This window comes from Stegostoma tigrinum, chromosome 1 (assembly GCF_030684315.1).
Source record: "Stegostoma tigrinum isolate sSteTig4 chromosome 1, sSteTig4.hap1, whole genome shotgun sequence".
NCBI classification, from domain to species: domain Eukaryota; kingdom Metazoa; phylum Chordata; class Chondrichthyes; order Orectolobiformes; family Stegostomatidae; genus Stegostoma; species Stegostoma tigrinum.
The window spans coordinates 11,778,520-11,796,320 of record NC_081354.1 but is presented as its reverse complement, the minus strand read 5'-3'; the positions used below and the strand labels follow the sequence as shown (position 1 = coordinate 11,796,320).

General features: G+C 38.6%; 1 protein-coding gene across 1 annotated transcript in view; it reads right to left on the bottom strand.

The window, feature by feature from the left end:
• Window positions 1–17,801, bottom strand: part of hadh (hydroxyacyl-CoA dehydrogenase) — a 35,211-nt gene that overhangs the window by 15,348 nt on the left and 2,062 nt on the right. Inside the window, exon 2 of the mRNA XM_048529248.2 lies at window positions 4,698–4,826. Coding sequence (XP_048385205.1) covers window positions 4,698–4,826 — 129 coding nt within the window. The remainder of the gene's footprint in view (window positions 1–4,697; window positions 4,827–17,801) is intronic.

Sequence of the window (17,801 nt, the reverse complement as noted above, 5' to 3'; positions counted from 1 at the left end):
GGCTTGTTTTCTTTTTAAATGTAACCCATATTTCTAAGTGACCGGTTTAGGGATATAATTACATTTCTAGAGGTTTATTTTGCATTATAATTACTGAATAGATGCAGCACTGACAGTGTATATTTATAATAGTGACTGGATGAAGTGGTTTCCAGTTATGACACATTGGACCAAACTTTATGTTGTCATGTTAACACACAAATATCTGCTTCAAAAGCTGCTTCTAATTAGCACAATAAAATGGCCGATGCACATCCAAATGACTGATACAGCATACATATAAGAACTGTAGATACATGAACTAGCGTGCATATAAGAACTGTAGAATCATAGAATCCCTACAGTGTGGAAGCAGGTCGTTTGGTCCATCGAAACCACACTGACACTTAGAAAAGCATTCCACCCAGACCCACCTCCCCTACCCTGTAACCCTACATTTCCCATAGCTAACACAGCTAGCCTGCATATCCCTGGACACTACAGGCAATTTACCACGAGGAGGAAACTGGAGCACCAGGAGGAAATCCACACAGACACGGGGACAATATGCAAATCCCACACAGACAGTTGCCAAGGGTGGGATCGAACCCAAAGGTCCCCTGCACTGTGAGGCAGTAATGCTAACCACTGAGCCACCATGCCACCCATGGTGCAAGATCACTTTCTAATTTTAAGAATGACTGTAATGCACAAGCCAGCAGGTGCAGCCAGTGAACCATGACTCATTTGGATCCAGGAAGGTGATGGGTTCAATCCCCTGTATGAATTGAATTAGCAGATTTTACCCAGACTGGAGATGGGGCACCATGACTTGTTTCATTTCTATAATCAGGCTCAGCCGAAGTCCTCCATCATCAAAAAGCATACCAGCATTCACCATCACGGCTTACAAGTGAAGAAGGGAATTTCAAAGTTAAATCTTAAAGGACACAATAGGACAGCAGGAAATCGCCTGAGATTATTTTTTCAACGTGTAATTGAAATTGTGCATATGTGGACTTCTGCCAGCAGAGGCCCCCAAAGCATAGCATAAAAATTAATAACATCAAATCATTTTTTCATCTATGTCTCCTTGTAATCAACTTTCAGTAGTAGTACACTTAAGAGAATTCCCTAAAGGAAAATCTGTTGAGAAATATAAGTTAAATATCAAAGAGAAAACACTCAATTTATACATAAAAAGTACAAAAAGACGTAAAGAAATTGATCAGGGTAGGCAGCATGTGCAAAGATAAACAGAGTTAACATTTCATGAAAGGTCAGCTCTCATCTACTGAGAGGTCAAAACGTTAACTATTTCTTTCCACAGCTAGTGCCTGACCTGCTCAGTTTTTCTTGCTTTTTGTGTACTTATTTTTAGCATTTTCCTTTTATTTACATTTAAAAACTGTTAAAATTGATTGAAATGTCACCTGTATAGCTTTCACTTGTACAAATTAGCAATGATACCATGAATAATTATCAGTTGTGCTAAGTGGAATGATTGGTCTTTATGCTCTGAGGTTAAGGGGGGAAATTCCACCAGAATTTCTGCTCCTGATCAGGACCATATTTGTGCACATTAAAAAGCAGGATTAGGATCAGCTGTGATGTAAAAAGCAAAACCTTCAGCCCACTTACATTCAATGTGAAGACTAAAAAATAAATTCATAGATCAGCAACCAAAACCTATGGAATCACATCTCATTGGAGGGTAAAACATTGGATAGGACAGTACATTTATAGTTACAGTTTAAAATATGTAACAGTTCTAAAAGATAAATTGCAGATTAATTAATCTCTCTCCACATATAAGTATTCACGTCTGGTTTGCAATGCAGAGTGATGTCAACAACGTGGGTTCACTTCCTGCACTGGCTGACGTTACCATGAAGGACTCTCCTTCTCAACCTCTGCCCTCGCCTAAGGCACAGTGACCCTCAGGTTAAATCACCATCAGTCGCCTCTCTCTAAGGAGAGAGCAGCTCATTGGTTCTGTAAAACTATGGCAATTCTACCCTTTATACACATATCTGAAAATCTTGAACGCTGTTGAAACTGTAGGTGATGTTGGCAACAGAACTAACAGGATGGATACTGTTCTATTGCATTTCAATATGGTTTTGACATCGATGCTGAATTGTTGATCAGATGAGCAAAAGGTGACAACCTAATAAGAGATTACAGAATAACTGATTACCATTAAGATTAATTGAAGGATTGGAAATGGCAACATCAAGATGCAGTGCCAATCAGAATCATAGAATAGTACAGAACAGAGGAAGCCATTTCTTACATAAAATTTGTGTCAACTTTCAGAGAAATCCAGTTAATCACAATACCATTTCGTGCCCACAAGTCAACTTAATTTGTCCCCTGTCAAGTATTCATCCAAATTCCTTTATAAAACTACTTTGCATTTGTGTTAACTCTGCCCTATCATCAGACAATGCATTCCAAATCCTAACCATTCATTGTGTAAAAAGGTTCATTGGTATGTAACCTCTGTTTCTGTGCTCACTGGTTGTTGATCCTTCAGGCAGCTGGGAAACAATATCCCCTTCATTTCAACTGATTTATCTGTCTTTTCTACATTTCTCATTCTTGAGTGCTAGGCCATGGCTTCTATTGAATTCTTCCACAATTAAAGGTAAAGTGCTGCATTGTTTGACATTGCCTTGAGGAAGATAGCTGACCAGGAAGCTCTCCCCTCTTACTGCCTGGTAAGTATTAAAAGGATATGCAAGCTGACAATCAATCTGCTGGGGCACATTACAAATGCACATTCTATGGCCATGAAGTCTTGGTGTAGGGCTTGTACACAAAGCTTCTGGTCCATAGATAAATACACTATGCATCACGCCACAAGATCTCCTGCTTACTTGATCTTTCATAATTTAATCATGATTAAATCCACTTTTAGTCTTCTCTACTCCAAAGAGAATAATGCCACTTCCCCATTATCGTGACAGCTCAAACCTTGAACCATTATGTTAAATCAATTCTGCGTTGTTTTGAACATGGTAACTAAAATAATAATCTACAATTTTTGAAAAGAGCTCATTTCAAAGCAAAGAACATTGGCTGACAGTTGCTGGACAGTGGAGGACAAATTGGTTTTGTGGAGTCACAGATTAGCTTTCAGACAGGTCATGCAACCCAGCTCTTGAGCTGTTTAAAAAACTACTGGATTTCGAACTTGGTCTCTGAAAGACTGGACCAGGACAGAAAACAAAGCCTCATGTCTCTCCCTTTTCTTTGAAATGTCATCAAAGCAGTTTACTACCTGAAAGTCTTCAATAAATCTTTCTAACTGCAACATAAGTGTTCTCAATGGAGAATTCAGATCCAATCTACTGTCTCCAAGAGAATCACCCAAACCATAACTGCAGAATAACTACTTAAGTAAGAGACTCTAATACCAGCAGCTGCTGCATTGAAAGTGGCTTTTCAGTTGTCATCAGGTTTCTGCACAATCAGTAAATGATTTTCTTTTCTACCTTTACTTGTTACTTAGCCAAGTAAAGCCAAGATGCAGAAATTACTAACAAAAAATTTGAAATGCACAAATGTATGTAATTACCCACTAATGCAAAAACCATATAATCTGGTTTCTGATATTCAACTGTAGTTTTTCCTTTGCTTGGATGGATTATATGTAGTTTTTGCACTAGTGGGTAATTATGTACATTTGTGCATGTCAAACATTTTGCTAGTAATTTCTGCATCTTTGCTTGAGTCAGCTTTAGAAATAAAACTAACTCTTTACGTGTTGATTTAAGGAATTGCGCTGGCTTATTTCTTACACCAAGCCAAATACAGTTACATATTCATTTCTTTAGTAAATTGGCAATATCACCTTCCCTTTTAAATTCAAACTCAGTTACCACTCGTTACTTGATTCTAACAGTACACAAAACGGTAATAGTTGGTTTACAGAATACAGTCAAGAAACTGCGCTGAGAATGGGAATAAAAAACACTCGCCCTTACTAACAATCAACAACAAATTGAGATTTACTGGTAACAAAGTGCGGAGCTGGATGAACACAGCAGGCCCAGCAGCATCTTAGGAGCACAAAAGCTGATGTTTCAGACCTAGACCCTTCAACAGGAAAGCTGATGAACAGTCTAGGCCCGAAACGTCAGCTTTTGTGCTCCTAAGATGCTGCTTGGCCTGCTGTGTTCATCCAGCTCCAGACTTTGTTATCTCGGATTCTCCAGCATCTGCAGTTCCCATTATCTCTGATCGAGATTTACTGGTCACATGTTTTCCATTCTTATCTAGTTCCAACAGGCAAAAAAAATCTACAAATACATGGAATCCACTGTTGCTAGATTATTTTAGAAAAATAGTAGACAGAATCTACTTATTTTACCTTAGTATTATGGAAAAAAAGGTATTTTGTTGAAACTTTTCAGCTTCCACTCATCAGGACAATTTGCAAGACTACCAATTTAGCTGGTGAACCAACATTTACATTCTGTGAAAGGGGACTGCTGATTGGTTGATAATCATTCAACTGATTCAACATTCAACATTTAATTGATTAATTTTCAAAATGACCAATTATGTTACTTATGACTTGGAAATCCAGAATCAACTCTTAAAAGAATTAAAATAAGCTTACATTGAAATGACCACAGTCAAGCCATGTTAAGACATTTGCTGAATTAGTTTACAAATACGTAAGAATTCCAGTAAGGTCAAAACGTCACCTCAGGCTTATCTGTGAATTTCTTCTTGCTTATACGTTCGACACTGTCTCCAATTTTCTTCAATGATTTCTTCAGGATATCGTCAGCCTGATCAACCAGCATCACTGTGTGTCCTGCTCCAGCAGCTACCTAGTGGAAGCAGAAACACTACTGCATCAGTCACACTTTGAGCCCACACAATAATTTTCCAACTCCAGTAAATAAAACCAAGAAATTCAGAATCAAACAAGGGAAGCTGATTCAAGTTGGAAAATTGGTAAAGATAGGTGCGACAGAAGTTAAAATGTAGGGCTGGATTTAGACTACTGAGGCAGGTAGCTTAGACTGGGAAACTTTCCATCTCATTGGTCCTGCCTTGGTGAAAACTGTCCTGAAATGGGTAATTTCCACTCTGAGGGTGGTGCAGCAGATACAAAATGGTGTCAGGCTTGCAGATGCCAGAAGTGTTGGCAAGAGATAAGCGGACACTGAGGAAGGCTAGTTAGAAAGCCTTATCCAAACTTGAGAGTCCTCATATTGTCTATGCCAACTCACACCATCATTCTCTTCCTGCTCCTACCCATCACCAGGCCACCTGAATTGATTCTCAGACTATATTCACCAAGGATAGACCTCAAGAACGATGTGGAGATAAAAAAAGAAGTTTCCAAAAGATTGATACAGTTCTCACTTCTTCACACATGACAATTGAAGAATACCCATTCATAAAATCTATTCAAAGCATTTGAATCTTGAGTGGTTAATCTCATATAAAACATATGTTTGTTGAGATTGCACATAAAAGTTAGGTAATCCTTTAATAACATCTTTAAACTGTCAAACTGCGAGATCAGTCCTCCTGCTAAAATAAATTTCACCTTTTGAAACTTAGCTAAGCACTGTTAATGCTACTGGGCCTTATGTGGTACAGTGATAGTGGTCCTACTGCTGGGCCGAGAGATCCAAGTTCAAATCCCTCCTACTATGAATTTGTTTCATAACATATCCGAATAGTTTGATTCAAAAAAAGCTCCATTGAAACTGCTTGAGCAGATGTCAAACAATTTTATTTTTAACCTACACCAGATGCCCTGTCAATCTAAGTAATCCAGCACCAAGATAACAAGGGTGTAGGCTTGGATGAACACAGCAGGCCAAGCAGCATCATAGGAGCAGGAAGCCTTCCTGCTCCTATGATGCTGCTTGGCCTGCTGTGTTCTTCCAGCTCTACACCTTATTATCCCGGATTCTCCAGGATCTGCCGTTCCTGTTATCTCTGATACAATCCAGCACCAAGTTTTTTCCAAAACTATCTCTGACAGCCACAGCCTCTTTTTGAAAGTTTAAAAGGTGAGGCATTTAAAACACTTCAGGTCACAATAATTATACACCCTTCAAGATTGATTATATCTACTCTATTAACTTGAGACTTGCACGTCATTGGTTCAGACCTTTGCAATAAGCAAAGTGCTAAAGAAGGGTCACTGGACCCCAAATGTTAACTCTGATTTCTCTCCACAGACGCTGTTGGACCTGCTGAGCCTTTCGAGCAATTTCTGTTTTTGGTATCTTTTTGAATTCAGCAATGTGTTTGAATGACCCTGCTGAGATCTGGTTTCCCTCTTTTGTAGTTCACATCCATCCCACTTTCCCCTACCAGCAAGGCTTTGATCTGTTGGAAACGGGGCAGGTCCCACCTGCATAGGTTTAGACTCTTCTTAATGCCTGAAAGGACAGCCCTTTTTCCCCAGTGACTACATTAGAGTGTTAGACACAAAAGGTAATACCAAACTTTACAAGGAATTTGTATTTGAACATTTTAACGTTTGGAAAATACCTAGGCAATAGAAAAAAAGACTTGCATGTAAGTAATAATTTCAAGATATCTGATAGTACTTTGTGATCAATTAAATTTATGCAGAATGTGGTACTTGTATAGAATGAGCTGCCAGAGGAAGTGGTGGGGGCTAGTACGATTACAACGTTTAAGAGGCATCTGAATGAGTACATGAATAGGAAGGGTTTAGAGGGATATGGGTCAAATGCTGGCAAATAGATTTATACAGGATATCTGGTTGGCATGGACGGGTTGGACCAAAGGACCTGTTTCCGTGCTGTACAGTTCTATGGTTCTATGATTTAAAATAATTTTTAAAGTGTAGTCACTGCAGCAATGTAAGAAACCAGCACTACAATATGGAGGAGTTTAATGCTAGATTCATAATGAAAATGTGAATGAACACAAATAAAGTGCTCATTTAGAAAGGCAGATTTTCAAAAGATGAGGTCTGAATTAAGACAAAATTGACGTTAAGAGGGGAAAATGTAGTTCACTGTGCTCAGAAAGCAATGGTGGTGTACAGAGAAACTCAAACTGCTTGGTAGAATCTAATGACATATCATCAAAAAAATGCCAGTTCCAATAACAAAGTATTTGATCAATTCATACAAATTGAAATGATTTTATTCAGGGTGTTTTTTCCCAGTTGTATCATTTGGGTGGGGTTTTATCTGCTTTGAATCTGGACAACAATACGATTAATCCAGAATTTATAAAAAACAATGAGATCTGTCCCAATCGTATTAAACCATACGTAGTCACCTGAACTACAGAATGGACAGCCAGAGACTTTTTTCTAGGGTGGAGGTAGCTATTATGAGGGGCCATAGTTTTAAAGTGAGATAGATATAGGGAAGACATCAGAAGTAGGTTCTTTACTCAGAGAGCGGTCGGGGCGTAGAATGCATTGCTGGAGAGGTTAGTAGAGTTGGCCTCATTAGGGGCACTTAAGCGGCTATTAGATAGGCATCTGGGTGATAGTATAAAATAGGCATGGAGGTTAGATAGAATTTAGGATTAGGGTAAAAGTTCGGCACGACATAATGGGCCGAAGGGCCTGTACTGTGCTGTACTATTCTATGTTCTATGATCAATAATTTGGGTTTAATGTTCAAAATGTTGATAGAAGGAAGAACTTGGAATTTCTTCCCCCTACAAAATAGCATTTAATAATGAATTTCCCAAATAATTCTGGTGAACATGACGAAAGAAAAATGGCTCTCAGACAAATGCAGACCAGCCACAGCATGGAGCTGCCAAATGAACAATTGTTTTCTCTGGGTCATTCAAAAATTTGACGTTAGAATTGGACCAACTCGTTGAACTAAATAACATGAACTGGTTTAGACCTGTTGCAGGCTGTCGATAGATTGGGTAATAAATTGAGGAGTTTTTTAAATTATTAACACTTCCTCCATAAGGTTTATTAAAGTTATTTACCAAAAAACAAAATGTAATCTTTATTAATTGCACTGTTTAAAACACCAACAAGTTCTTTTTCAAAAAAAAGTAACACACTTCGTTATGAAGGTATGCATTTACTTACATACTACACAGAGCATAGTGTCATTCTAAAACAAGCTACACTTTACACTGTTGTGGGGAAACTTCCTCAATTTTAATTTAATTTCATCCTAACGAGGTTTATTTGGTGTGGGCGTCTGAAGAACATCCTGAATATTTACAATACTATGGGCAAACACTGCACAACTCCACAGTAGAAATACTGTGTTGGTAGCCTCAATGTTCAAGCATCTCCAAGATAAAAGTGATTTTGTCCTTGTCTGTGGGCCCTTTCAAGTCCGAAGAATCTGATGCAGGCAGGTAGTTGCTGCTGGCGTAGTAACGCAGTAAATTATTAACAAAACAAAATGTATGTTTTCATCCTGGCTGCTGATTTTAGCCACTACTTAGAATGCTGCAAATTAAGTGAAATATTATTTTGTGGCAAAACTGAACAGAAAACAATTTTTAAAAAGTGAAAGAAAAGTACAAAATTATTTTACAGAGATTAACAAGTATGCCTGATGTCACTTCAAACACTATATATCTGGTTATCTGTTATGTGCATTGGCAAGGGTGTAAGTCAAAGCAATTGCAATAATTTGAGGTGTAAAGAGGATATTTATGATGAAAGATGAAAGACGTTTATACCCTTGAATCTGAAGTTTAAACAAAAGGTGAACCCAGAAGAAACCTTTAAAGCCACTCTGACCAACAGAGGAAATCTCAATTTCAACAAGAGTAAATGGAAGTAAAAACAGAAAGTGTTGGAGAAATTCAGACAGATTCTGTGGAAATACAGAAATAATGTTTTGAGACCAGTATAACTCTTGATCAGTTTCAGTGCCACATCTACTGAGCTTCTCCAGCATCCGCAGTATTTTGATTTTATTAAATGTAAATAGAAAACTGACTTAAAACAAAATCTTTATTGAAGGAAAAACAAATGTTTGGAATTATATATCAGGCGATGACAGATCTTCAATTGGATGCTTAGCTAAGTGAGTTAAAACGACAGAGAATCAGGAATGGTGAGGTAAATGAAGGCTTCTGCTCATCATGGGCTTTTGTGATATAGCATTCTAGGTTCCACCGTTACACTGTCACCTTGGATTCAGAAAATTATGACTTCAAGTTCCACTCCAGGAACTGCATCAATGTCAGGATGAAAATTTGGGAGTGCTGTACTGTTTGAGATTGCAGCTTATAGTTGAGAGGTGAGACATTAAACAGAGTAACTAATTCCACATAAAAAGACATTGACACCTTCCTGAAGTTCCCAGCTGCAGAGCTTCCATGAACATGAACTACCAGAAAGTAAACTAAAGGAGGATAAGGTTCAATGCAAGTACAAAGTTTGCTTTTCTGTCCCCATTATCATCCAGCTATTAACATCCACCATGTTGTGAAATTAAGATCAAACATGTATTCAAAAGTGTAAACAACTTGTGACAAGTTTAAAGTTCAAACTAGTCAGCCTTTTCTAAAAACTGACTATGGCATCAAAATTGAATGCACAAAGGAAAAAGAATAGATTTGATCAATAATTTATGCAAGTTAGAATTAAACACTGCAGATTGCAATCTGGCTTGTCTGCTGCAGAGGATACAATTTTTATTTCTGATTAATTGAGCAAAACCCTTGATTACTGGAGATCATCATATTTTTACAATCATAGTTGTCTCAAAACCATCAAACCAACATTGAGTAGCAAAACCAATAATCTTTTAAACAAATTAGTGCAAAGCACACAGGAGACATTGAAATCTCACATCAGTTCTTACAACTTAGTGCTGTCCACCCACACAAATTCCATATATGAATTAAATAGATAGTTATGAGTGGATCCATAGGATTCCAATTTCACCGTGCCTAATAGAATTTGAGTTACCTTACTTGAACTTAAACTTTGTGGGTTCTTTTTTAATTGAATTGGGACACTGAGGATTGAAATTTATGAACAATAGCTGCAATGAATTGATCATCTATTCTATCACCACAGGGGTGAGTGAATTTCTGTTGAATGCATCAGTTTTTTGTTCATATGTATTCATCTAATATTTTTACTCAATCAATATTAAGAAAAAGGTAACAGCAGAAATTCATTAAAATACTTAGCTCTGGCAGCATCTTGGAGAGAAAAACTGAGTCTGTTTTCTATTGAAAGGTCACAGATGTGAAATGTTCACTCTGTTTCTCTCTCCACAGATACCCTGAGAGTATTGTTGGCATTTTGAAATTTATTTGCTTTTATTTCAGAATTTCAGCAGTCCTTTTCCCACTTTTTAATCACTGAGAAACAACTGTGGATCAATTAGTTCACTATTCTTGTTGGATTTTTGCTATGCGAAATTGATACCACATTTCCTTCTAATACAATAGCAACTGCATTACAAAAATATTTTAGTGATTTTGAAGTGCTTTAGGATGTTCTGAAACTGGGGAAGTCTGCTTAATAAATTTGTTTCTATACCATAATTGAACCATTCTTGAAAGATTAGCCAGCAAGAAAGAATAAAATGTCCTCTTTCCCTCCATCACTGTTGCTCTGGAGGTTTGTGGCTAATGCCCTCCATTTTTTCAGGCTCCTGTACATATATTACTTTAGTCCTGGGTATTGCCCTTTCTCAGTTTGGCACACCAGCTCCCCATACATATTGTTAATCAACCTGCTCAGACATGTTATGACACATCTCTGGAGCAGGTGGGACTTGAACCTGGGAGATACAAACATTACCACTACACCATGTTTTCTGCTTGTTGTGAAACAATCTGTTGCCTTTAACTTTAACAGAGTTAATGGTAAAATTCTTCCTCCTTGGCTCTCAAACGATGTGCCTAATTTTTTTTTCAATACTATAATTATTATCAAATTCAATTTCCTTGTGCTATGAACGATGTTCGTTTTCTTCATTAACTAAATTTGATCACTAATTGGTTTGTTTGAATCACCCTCTTCATTTATAAACACCTTTTAAATAATATTATTCCTCTTTTCAATATCCTCATCTATCACTCTAAGGTTAATCTTGGGTGGTCCACTTGTATTTATTTTCAACTCATATTCCAAACTGATCAGATTTGGGAATAAATAAAATACTGTGGATGCAGAAATCTGAAATGAAAAGAGGAAGTGCTGGACAAACTCAGCAAACGTAGCAGCATCTGTGGAGGCAGAAATACAGTTAATGTTACAAGTGTGATAAGACTCTTCTGATTTGCTATTTCAAGTAACCCCCTAGTAATTTACTTTGCCGCTATGATCGGTACTGTATTAATTTTCTCACAGGTTATTTGGTCATTAGTCATGGAGTTGTACAGCACCCAAACAGATCCTTTAGTCAAATTTGTCCATGCCAACCAGATAGCCTAAATAAATCTAGTCCATTTGCCAGCATTTGGCCCATATCCCTCCAAACCCTTCCTATTATAAACCCATCCAGGTGCCTTTTAAATGTTGTAATTGTACCCGACTCCACCACTTCCTCTGGCAGCTCATTCCATACATGCACCACCCTCTGCGTGAAAAAGTTGCCCCTTAGGGCCCCTTTCAATTTTTCCCCTTTCACCTTAAACCTATACACTCTAGTTTTGGACTCCCCAACCCTGGGGAAAAGACCTTGGCTATTCACCCTATTCATGCCTCTCGTGATTTTATAAACCTCTATGAGGTCACCCCTCAGTCTCTAATGCTGCAGAGAAAATAGCCCCAGTCTATTCAGCCTCTCCCTGTAGTTCAAACTCTCCAACCTTGACAAAATTCTTGTAAAGGTTTGCTGAACCCTTTAAAGTTTCACAACATCTTTCCAATAGCAGGGAGACCAGAACTGTAAGCAGTATTCTAATAGTAGCCTAACCAATGTCCTGTACAGCTGCAACATGACATCCCAATTCCTATACTCAATGCACTGACCAATAAATGCAAGCATTCTAAATGCCTTCTTCATTATCATATCCACCTGCGACTTCATTTTCAAGGAACTATGAACCTGCACTCCAAGGTCTTTTTGTTCAGCAACACTCCCCAAGACCTTACCATTAAGTACATAAGTCCCGCCCTGATTCGCCTTTCCAAATCACAGCACTTCAGATTTATCTAAATTAGACTCCACGTGCCACTCCTCGGCCCACTGGCCCATCTGATCAAGGTCCCAGTACTCTGAGATAACCTCTGTCGCTGTCCACTACACCTCCAATTTTGGTGTCGTCTGCAAACTTACTAACCATACCTCTTATGTTCACATCCAAATCATTTATGTAAGTGATGAAAAGCAGTAGACCCATCACCTAACCTTGTGGCACACCACTGGTCATAGGCCTCCAGTCTGAAAAGCAACCCTCCACTACCACCCTCTGTCTTCTACCTTCGAGCCAGTTCTATATTCAGTTGGCTGGTTCTCTCTCTATTCCATGTGATTTAACCTTGCTAACCAGTCTACCATGAGGAACCTTGTCAAAAGCCTTAGTGAAGTCCATATAGATCATGTCCATTTCCCTACCTTCATCAATTCTCTTCATTGCTTCTTCAAAAAAACTCAAAAAATTAGTGAGACACAATTTCCCACACACAAAGCCATGTTGACTATCCCTAATCTGACCCGGCCTTTCCAAACATATGTAAATTCTGTCCTCCAACAACTTGCCCACCACTGATGTCAGACTCACCGGTTTTTAATTCCGTGGCTTTTCCTTACCACCTTTCTTAGAAAGTGGCACTACATTAGCTAACCTCCAGCCTTCCGGTACCTCCGATACAAATATCTCAGCAAGGGGGCCAGCAATGACTTCCCTAGCTTCCCAGAGAGTTCTGCGTTCTAGGACATCTGATCAGGTCCCTGGGATTTATCCACCTTGATGTGTTTTAAGATGTCCAGCACCTCCTCCTCTGCAATATGGACATTTTTCAAGATGTCTATTTATTTCCCCATGTTCTCTATCTTCTATATCCTTCTCCACAGTAAACACTGATGCAAAATACTCATTTAGTATCTCTCCCATCTCCTGCAGTTCCACACATAGGTGGCCTTGCTGGACATTATTCTCTCCCTAGTTACCCTTTTGTCTTTAATATATCTGTAGAATCCCTTTAGATTCTCCTTAATCCTATTTGTCAAAGTGATCTCTTGTCTCCTTTTTGCCCTCCTAACTTCTTCTTAAGTATACTCCCATGGGATTCACTCGATTTCTGCTATTTGTACCTGACATATGGTTTCTTCTCATTCTTGACCAAAACCTCAAATTCTACAGTCATTTAGTATTCCCTACACCTACCAGCTTTGGCCTTCACCCTAACAGGAACATTGCTGTCTCTGGACTCATTATCTCATTTTTGAACACTTCTCATTTTCCAGCCATCCATTTACCTGTGAACAACTGCACCCAATCAACTTTTGAAAGTTCTTGCCTAATACCATCAAAAGTGGCCTTCCTCCAATTTAGAACTTTAACTTTTAGATCTGGTCTATTCTTTTCCATCAGTATTTTAAAACTAAAAGAATTATGGTCACTGGCCCCAATATGGCCCCCACTGACACCTCAGTCACCTGCCCTGCCTTATTTCCCAAGGGTATTTCCCAAGGTTTTTCACCTTCTCTCGTAGGTACATCCACATACTGCATAAGAAAATTTTCTTGTAAGCATTTAACAAAATCCTTTATATCCAAGCCCTTAACACTGTGGGAGTTCCAGTGTATGTTTGGAAGGTTAAAAAACCCTGCCATTAGCACTCTATTATTTTTGTAGGTAACAGATCTCCTTACAAATTTGTTTCTCAATTTCACACTGACTATTGGGGGTCTATAGTACAATCCCAATAAGGTGATCATCCCTTTCTGGTTTCTCAGTTACACCCAAATAACTTCCCTGGGTGTATTCCCAGGAAATCCCTCTCTAAGTATAGGCGTAATGTTATCCCTAATCAAAAGTGCCCGTCTCCCTCCTTTCTTGCCCCCTTTTCTATCCTTCTTATAGCATTTATGCTCTGGAACATTAAGCCACCAGTCCTATCCATGCCTGAGCTACGTCTCTGCAATGCTATGATATCCTAATCCCATGTTACCAACCATTCCCTGAGTTCATCTGCCTTACCTGTTAGGCCTCTTGGACTGAAATAAATGCAGTTTAATTTATCAGTCCTACCTTGTTCTCTGCTTTGTTCCTGACTGTCCTGACTGTTTGACTTACTCCTTTTCCCAAATGTACCAGTCTCAGAATGATCTCTTTCTTCAGTATCTCCCTGGGTCCCACTTCTCCCCCTTACTAGTTTAAATCCTCCCAAGCATCTCTAGCAAATCTCCCTGCCAGTATATTAGTCCCTTTCTAATTCAGTTGCAATATGTCCATCTTATACAGATCATTTCTAGCCCAGAAGAGATTCCAATGATCCATAAATGCAAATCCTTCTCCCCTGCACCAGCTCTCCAGTCACACATTCATCTGCTCTATCCTCCTATTCCTACTCTCACGAGCTGGTGACACCGTGAGTTGTCCAGATATTACTACCCTCGAGGAACTACTTTTTAAATTCCTGCCTAACTTCCTATATTCTCTCCTCAGAATCTGTCAGTTTTCTATTAATCTTGAGCCCAGCCTCTAAAATTACTCAGACCATTTCAGATGATGAATTCAGACAGTGAATAGGCACTAAACCATCCACTTTTCTTTCTTCTGCTCTTTAACAATTTTGTCAATCCATTATTGTCACTTCATGCTGCTTACCCTTCTCCATAATGATTAATAGTGGCTCTCCATTCAATTCCAACTCTTTGCAGAAATAAACAATCTTTTGTCCTTGACTCTGGCAAACAATTTCACAAGTTCATAGATACCACTTCTATCTCCAAAGCCTACTCGAACTGAACATTATTTACCTGGTTCTAATACCCTAACTTCTGAACCATCAGCAAAACTATTTTTGTTAATTAATTTTTGCTTAGAAGTATTCCCCTTTTATTTTTGATTTTAGAGGGAGTTTATTTGAAACCAAATTAGGAACTGTTTCCATGAGCTCTGAAGATAGCACAATTAGCTTGATTGAAGCATTACTTCCGAACTGAAAAGCAATTGAGTCATTTGGCCCTTAATTCAATTGTACATACAGATCCAATGTTCTTGTCATGAAATAATTGGCGTGCTTCATGTAGAGTTGTTAACCAAATGTGAGCAAGTATGCACCAGGGATAGTTCGTAGAAGAAAGAAAAAGAATTAAGGATTTTTGGAGGATATGATAGAGTGAAAAATAACAATTGCTGATCAAACTTGTATAACATTCGTGTGCTTGTGTCAAATAATTCAGGAGCGCACCAACCACCTGCAAATCTAGATTCAAGCACTCTCTCAAACAGTACTGTTGAAGAATTTGCAAATTGCTTCTTTTGAACTCCTACAGCAGCTACATATAGTTGCTATGTAGCTATATTTTTGCTACTTTTTTATCCATTGCATTTTGAAAGTTGCAAAAAAAAAAATGGCAGTGAACGTTTCATTTGAAGTCATCAAATGTACTTTCTTCTATAAAAAATGTAAAATTTAATTATTGAAGCAACACTTTGGCTCAGCTGGGAGCAGCGTTTCCAAGTCAGATAATTGTGCGTATCATGCCCATTCCAAAGATTTAAGCGTCAACAGAACTGGTTGACACTTAAGGACAGAACTGATGGACTGCTGATTGATTCAGCATTAACTAAGCCTCATGGTTCCTGTGATGCAGTGCTAATGTCCCTACCTCTGGGCTAAGAGGCCCAGGTTCAAGTTTCAAATGCTCCAACTCTGAACAGGTTGATTAGAAAATACATTTAAGCTAAGCCTAATTCAGTCTGTTCCTCATTGTTTTGGCACAAATTTTACACTTAAAGTCAGCGCAACCCATTTGAAAAACTAAATCCAAAGCACCTGGAAATTTGAAAGCTGAAATAATACTCTTGTCTACATGTGATTCTAGCAGTTTATCTGCATGGTTGAACCAGGGATGGGAATATATGCAACAACAAAATTGTGCAAATACAGGAAACCTGAAATTTAATGAAAATTGCTCCTTAGAGCTAAGAGGCAGATTAGATATCGAACTTGAACTTGATTTCTCTCTCCACAGATGCTGAAAGATTGGCGCGGTTTCTCCAGTACTTTCTGTTTATTCTTAGATTTTCAGCATTGGCAAGACTTTTTGAATGCTGTTCAAAATTGGATATGAGCCATTTTGAGATGCCAGCGAAGGCAACTTGGCTATCTCCAATTCCACCAATGTATATATCTATTCCCACCAGCAATGACACACCTTATTTGCAGTGTGTACCATTATCAAGACTTCTTTACCAGCACTGCCACTGTAAGGAGAAGGGCAGTAGGCATATCGCAACAGCTTCAGAGGATAACATATTTTCCATTCCACCATATACTGCAATCAACTGAATATTTTTTAAGGCAGAGGGAGATAGATGGGGTGAAATGTTATCTAGGTAGATGGTAATGTGTAGACATCAGATCAACCAGGATCTTGCTGAATGGCGGAGCAGGTTCAAAGGACAAGTGGTCTATTTCTGTTCCTAGTTCAAATATTTGTATCTTACTTTGTTTCTGGACTGTCACTGGGTCAGAATCCTGTGGGCAGCACTTTCAACACACAGATTAACGATTCAGTAAGATAGCAGCTACATGACCACAACCTTGTTGAAGGGCAATCAGAGATGGGCAATGAAAAGCAGCCTTCCCAGTTAAAATCCTGGAAAGGGAAGCTCTGACCTAGATTCAACAAGATGCAATATTAGAGGTCACTAAATAGAAGATGCAAAAGTTCATCAGATTGTAAAAAATCCAAGTGACAGTGAGTTTTGAGACATGCACGAGAATTCCTAGAAGCATGGCATTCCAACCGGAACTCCATCAACAAACATATTGATTTGGAGCCCATCTACCATCCTCGGAGAAAAAGAACAGGAAATGACATCACCAACCCAAGGAAACCTAAACAGATAAATAGAAAACAGGACATAACACCAGCGGCTCACTGATGATGTTACCTAGAATGGTGAAGAAACGTCTGAAAACTAACCTTCCAGCTCAGTGAGCAAACTCACATCCAGAACCAAGTGACGGTGAACCAGATGGATGACTTTTCAAAAGAATTTTCATAGGATGTGGGCATTGTTGCCCATTCCTAATTGCCCTTGAAGTGTACCCTGTTTGGCCATTTCAGAGGGCATTTAAAAGTTAATCATATTGCTGTGGATCTGGAGTCACATGGAGGCCAGTGCAGTAAGGATTTGCTTGTCTAAACAGGACATTAGTAAATCAGACGGGTTTTTAAGACAATGGATGATAGGTCCATGATCATCGTTGTCGAGTCTAGCTTTTGATTTTTTTTTCTTTAATTTGAATGTAATAACTATTTTCACAGTCGGCATTACGAGATAAGCTTTCATTTCAGATGTTTTTGATTCTTGTTTGAATTTATTAACTGGATTCATTTACATTAATATTTATTGATTTGATGGACTGAATAGCCCACCTCTCCTCCGATCTCGTATGGTTTAATTAAGTTTTACACAATAGAACATGAAACTCATAGCATGGGGGCTCTTGTGGTGCAGTGTTGGTGTCCCAACTTCTGAGCCAGGAGACTAGGGTTAAAATCCCATCTGCTCCAGCAGCGTGCAATGCAATTGCTGAACAGGTTGATTAAAAAATACCTACAAAACTATGGGCCATGAGATTGGAAGAGATGATTGATGACTGTTTAGGACCCGATGGGCCAAACTGCTGTTTGAAAACTGTGATTCTAAAAGAC